At 47.2% G+C, this 6000-nt stretch overlaps 1 protein-coding gene across 5 annotated transcripts in view; it reads right to left on the bottom strand.

Moving 5' to 3' along the window:
• Nucleotides 1–284: 284 nt before the first annotated feature.
• The window catches only part of TMPRSS6 (transmembrane serine protease 6), a 36531-nt gene continuing 30815 nt past the window's right edge, over nucleotides 285–6000 (bottom strand). For all 5 annotated transcript variants that reach the window (XM_025189993.3, XM_025189992.3, XM_014578916.4 and 2 more), the window contains exons 17-18: nucleotides 2321–2457; nucleotides 285–1352 (exon numbers count right to left, since the gene is read on the bottom strand). In XM_025189993.3, the coding sequence (XP_025045778.3) occupies nucleotides 1194–1352; nucleotides 2321–2457 (296 nt within the window). In that variant the 3' untranslated portion in view covers nucleotides 285–1193. The remainder of the gene's footprint in view (nucleotides 1353–2320; nucleotides 2458–6000) is intronic.

The following is a 6000-nucleotide window of genomic DNA, read 5'->3' as shown; positions in this document are numbered from 1 at the left end:
CGGAAATTCAAGCGGCCAGTGTAGACAGCTGGCAAGTTTTTCCGCAAAAGCAGTTGCTTTTGCGGAAAAACTTGCCAGTCTAGACACAGCCCCTTGAGTACTGTATAAGCACGGACACATGTTACCGATAATCCATGCTGTCCCCAGGCGGTAGCCCAGAGGGAGAAGATAGGCTCTTCTTGAGGCTCTCCGATTTGGTTTCATCAGATTGCTGTGTATGAAATTCTAGGCTGGCAGACACATTCTCAACCCAGAGAGAGTTAAACACAGAGAGAAAATTTCAGAGCAAAAAATAATTGGTTTTATTCTCAATTCCGGACTGTATCCTGTAATAGTTCTTTATAAATACAGATCCATCACCATGTACAGTTTTCTGCTTGCGGTCTTCTCCCCTCCCTTGCTGACCATAGAGGATGGAAGTGGAGGAAGATCTTTTGTGGTAAAGGTCTTAAATGATTTCAAGGGAGTGGATAGGAGGTTGCGCAGATGTTTCAGTGGCCACAAATTCTGCCTGGAGGGAGTCCAACTGTAGCATAAAATGATGGTGAAATTACAGCACTGTGGCAGTGACACGTACTTGGGGAAATGGTGATGGATCGCGCCTTGGAGGCTCTGATATACACATAATGGCTTGGTTGAAGCTAACTACACCCTCTAGCTAAGGAAAGAAACAATTAAAGAGATGGGCGAGAAGGAGCGATGTGGGGGGAGGAGAAGGATACATGGCAGGGAAGGAGAGAGAGCCAGATTGATATCACAGTTCCTGGAATCACATTGCTATGTGCATCAGTCAGATTTTCTTGCAGCAAATGTTCCCGCATTGGGACTGGAGATGAATCATGTTGTAGTTCATGTAAAGTTCGTCTCCCCCATTCCCCTGCCCAGAAAGCATCTTCTCAAGATCCCTGGCTTTCCATCCACTCTCTCTCTCTGATGCACCAAAGACCTTTGTGGGCTTGGCCTTAATGTAAGACTTGGCATTTCTTGGAGAGGGTGGAGGAGCTTCCCACTGGTACATACCCCCAGGGCAGATTTGCTTTCACCCCGTTCCAAAGGCTTTAGGCTCCTCAGGCATGACACTTGCAAACAAAACATAGTCTCTGTCGTTCCCAATGTGATGGAGACAAGTGATCAGTGTCAGGAGCAGGTAAACAGCTCAGCCTGTGCCTGGGGAAGGCACGGGTGGACATTCCTCAGCTCATTGTCTGTTTCATCCAGCCTATCACGCTAGTGATCCTGGTGTAGACCCCGTAATAATCTGGACGTGCGCACCCCAGCCCCCAGCTCACCAGGCCAGCCAAGAACCACCTGCCACTGGGCTCCTTGCAGACAAGGGGACCTCCGGAATCACCCTAGAAGAGGAAGGAAACAAAACCATCAGGACATTAAAGTGATGGGGATGGAGCATGCTGAAGATCTCCCACGAGCTATATGAACACATGCCACCTACTTCCTCTCCTCTTTAGGCTACAATCTAACCCCTCTATCCCACTGCCCAAGGCCTCAGTAATACCCCCAAAAGAGCTATGTATCTTGGGCCACTGGGTGTGTAGGATAGAATCAGAACCCCAAGTCTCCTAAGGAAAGGTATCAGCCACTAGCAGATCCTTAATTATGTGTGTCTCCTTCCTCAATAAGCCTCTTGCTTATTCTTCTAGTCAATGGGCGGTCCTCAGGAGGAGACGGGGTGGAGCAAGTCTAAGAAGGGCTTTGATGATTGCAGATTTTAACTGGATCCTAAAATGAATGGGGTGCCAGTGGAATTGTCTGAGGATGAAGGGTAATGTAGGAGCAGGCAGAGAAGGCAACAGCAATCAACACATGATGAGGTCTCAATTTGGAGAGCCCTCTAGAAGGGAGTATGGGGAACAGTCTTCTGGAAGATGGAAAGTTGCTTGGAAGTAGAACAGTGGCTGAGAGGATGTACTGGCCTGAACTCGGAAAAGGGAAAATTCAACTTGCATTATGGTCATCAGCATTCCTGACTATGGAGAAGACCTATGGGAGGAAATGGATAATATTCCCTCTGGAGCCATTTGTGGCTCCACCAATGTCCTATCGCTATGGGGAGCTCATGGGCGACTGAATGTAATCCTGAGAAACCAAGAAGAAAAGTTTCTGCATCTGCCCCAGAGGATAAACGTGGGCAAGATGTGGTAACCTCCAGTTGCAGAAAGAGGGTCTTTCGTCTAACCTCTTGGAATCAATATACTCCTTACCAAAGCTACAGCACATGTTCAGGGGACAAAGACCCCTACTAATCCATTGCCAAATTAACCCCCCCCATCTAAGGTTGGAGTTCCCACATCTCCTCTGTCACCTGGCAGGCGTCCTTCTTGCCCTTGTGATAGCCAGCACAGAGCATTCTGGGAGAGATCTGGTAGTGATAGGCCTTGCTGCAGATGTCCTGCTGGATCAGCTGCACATCCGCCTTCTGCAGGATGTTACTTGTGTGCCCTGGATACAGAACACAAGAACAGCAGGTGAGTAACAACAGAATTCCCTGCCTCTTCTTTAATCCCCAAACTATGGCCACATCTCCTGGCTCTCGGTCTCTAGTTCTTCGAAAGTGCTACAGTTTGATCACCATCTTATCCTCCACTTATATCACATCTTACTCCTTCCCCTAATCCTGACTCTGGATTCATATCTTTTATTGTTTCAGTTCATGGTTCTTGCCTCAGCCACAAGGCCCTGCATAATTGGGCCCTATTCAGAAATACCATGCAGCCTCTTTGACCCAGCGCGGGGGACAGATAGAGATGTCTGGAGGATGACAGTTCTGTTTTACGGCAACTTTTGTGCTTTCAAAACATGGTTTTTTTTGTACTACACTGCACTGAAAACACGGCCTTTTGAACATCCCCACAAAAACAGAATTGTGCTGTGCTGTCTGGGTTTAGATCCAATCCAGGATCTAAATTCAGGCAGTAGTGTGGGTACATAGACTGGTGATTAGCTAGGGATGGGGGAGACTTAGGTTCAGGTCCCTGGTCTGTCTGACTCAGATCCTGGATGAAAACCTGCCCCCTTTGAATTAGGCAGCATCTCTCTGATGAAAACTTTATGCAAAGGATAAGTCTCCATGAATGTTCCAATCAGCTCCATGAGTGGAACAGGAGACACATGGTGGGCTGGAATTTTACATAGGCAATACTGTGTGAGTGTAGCGGGTTGTAATGACCACCTCACCAGAGGCACACGTTGGGATAGCCCTGAAGGGTTGTGCTGGCTCATGCAGCTGCTGATTGAAGGAAGTGCAAGCTGCAGCCTCTCTATCGGTGTGATGGTGCCTGTCCTGCACAAATGCAGGGATATATCTGGGCCCTGTGTCATCCCTTCAGCCAGCTCCGCTCTTCTCGATGTCTCTCATGACTGTGCTCTGTCTCCTTGTCTTGACCTCTGCTCCACCCCTTCTCTTATGCCACCCCTTGTGTTCCAGGCTTCTCCCTGTGTTCCGAGTCCACAGCTTCAGACATTTTGTCTGTCCAGAAAGTGTCTACTCCTCCTTGCCCACTCCTTTCACAAAGCTGCCCCACATTGATCTTTGTGCCAATAGTGCCCTCCCATTGCCAGGGGAATTCTTTCCTGGCATTTCATACTCACCTGTCTGAATTAAACAGTAATTTGCTCATTGGCAGGGAACTGAAACGGAAATCTGAAATAAGTGAGGCTATTTCTAGACTGCAGGCTTCTTTCGGAAGAACCTTTTTTCAGAAGAGATCTTCCAAAAAAACTTCTTCTGAAAGAGAGTGTCTACACACAAAAGCACATCGAAAAAGCCATCTGCTTTTTTGAAAGACAGCATCCACACTGAATGGATGCTCTCTCGCGTGTAAGCTGCAATTACTATGGGCGGAATGGCCACCAGGGCACCTGTGCATTTTCCTCTTTCCTCTTCTTGTGAAAGAACTCCATCTTTCGTGTCCACACGCGCCTTTTTCTGAAAGAGCTCTTTCACAAAAAGGCTTCTTCCTCGTAGAAAGAGGATTACCAATGCCGGAAAAAACCCCTCTGTTCTTTCAATTTATTTTCAGAAGAACACGATTAAAGTGTGGACGTTAACTCAGGTTTTGTTGGAAAAACAGTTGTTTTTCCAACAAAACTCTATAGTGTAGACATACCCTGAGCTCCCTGTTTCTAAAGGAGTTGTTCCAGCCTACAGCTGCTTAGTATTTGGACCCTTGGAGAATTATAGCTATTTGATTTGTCACTGTAGGTCATCTAGCCCATCTCCCTGCCAGGGCAGGATTCTTCTTTACTATAATTTTACTAGTGCTTTTTCCTGGGTAGTTTTAAATGACCTGTGCAGGGGGGGGCGGGGGGGGGCTACATTTTCCAAAGTAACACATGCTTTTCATGCCTTCTTATTTGGGATGCTCAATAGCTTCAAGGGGCCTGATTTTTTTTTTTTTTAATTTCAGCTCTTTTTGACAGTCCGGGTCACCAGCCACTATAGGAAAGTTGTCAGCGTTCTACTACTCCCTTCAGAAGAAGACTCTGTGTGTGTGTATGTGTGTGTGTGTGTGTGCACACATATGGCTGCTGTCCGCACAGAATGATAGTTACAAAAATCCTTCATGATCCTTTCACTCACTGATAAAGACCCTTCTCTAAGACTTCAGACCCAACGTTTCCAGCTGAGAACTGTCCAAGAGCAGTGCACCTTCCCATTCCAGTCCTCCCAGGGTGACTCATACTGTTTTGAACTAGGTCCTATAAGGTGAGACAGCTAAAATCTCTCCTCTTTTTGGGGACTAGTGGGATTATGTCTTTATGCTGTGACACTGCATCAGTATGTGATAATTCTGAATGATGCAGTGTGATTGTCCACTAGGGGGAGCAGGAGGGCATCTTGTGGCAAAGCTGATGTATTGTAGGTTGCAGATGCATTAAGACAGGGATTCTCAGACGGGTTTGTGAAGTTATTGCACAGGGGGTGTTGCGAGCTGTCAGCTTCCACCTCCAAACTCCGCTTCACCTCCAGCATTTATAATAGTGTTAAATATAAAAATGTGGTTTTAATTTATAAGGCAGGAGTAGGGGTCATGCGCAGAAGCTTGCTATGTGAAAGAGGTCACTGCTACTGCAGTTTGAGAACCACTGCAGTAAGGTAAAGGGCGTTGGCAAATCAAAGCTTGGAAATGGAACATAATCCAACTTTTCTTGGGGGGACCCTGCATCAGATCTTGGCTAAGCACATTATCCCTTACTGAAGTGGTGGTGTGAGCCTCCTGGCATCACAACACAATGTATCTATTTGGGTATGTCTAGATTACATCCCTCTGTCACCAGAGGAATGTAAATTAGACATATTGAAATTGCTAATGAAGCGGGGATTTAAATATCCCACGCTTCATTAGAATGAAAATGGCTGCTGCTTTTTGCCGACGCGACACTTTGCTGGCAAAAAGCGGCAGTATAGACGGGGATCGGTCGACAAGGAAAGCCTTTTCTGACCAATCCTGTAAACCTCGTTGCACGGGCATAAGGGATCGGTCGGAAAAGGCTTTCCTTGTCGACCAATCCCCATCTAGACTGCTATTTTTTGCCGGCAAAGTGTCAGGGCGGCAAAGAGCGGCGGCCATTTTTATTCTAATGAAGCATGGGATATTTAAATCCCCGCTTCATTAGCAATTTTGATATGTCTAATTTACATCCCTCTGGCGACAGAGGGATGTAGTCTAGACATACCCTTTGGAAGGAGATTTCCAAAGGCACAAAGAGTAATTAGTCCAACTTTCCATGAGAGCTGGGTGCAGGGCTGCTGACAGCAGGGGTGGTGGTGGTGATGATATAAAGGGGACAGTTGCTGTGAGGCCTGGTGATTCAAATCAAAGGGGCCTTGGACTCCAGCCACTGTTGATGTGGTGGTAGTAGGCAGAGCTCCAGGACCCTTTGAATTGCTGCCAGAGCACTGCTCCGTGGGACTCTGAGAGCTGGAGATGGAGGGGAATGCCACGCTCCAGCTGGCACTGAGGGCTGCCCTGGGGCCTGCCG

The sequence above is a fragment of the Pelodiscus sinensis genome, chromosome 1 (assembly GCF_052426305.1).
Source record: "Pelodiscus sinensis isolate ZL-2025 chromosome 1, ASM5242630v1, whole genome shotgun sequence".
NCBI classification, from domain to species: Eukaryota; Metazoa; Chordata; order Testudines; family Trionychidae; genus Pelodiscus; species Pelodiscus sinensis.
Note: the sequence above shows the minus strand (reverse complement) of the source record. Positions and strands in the feature narration are given on the sequence as shown.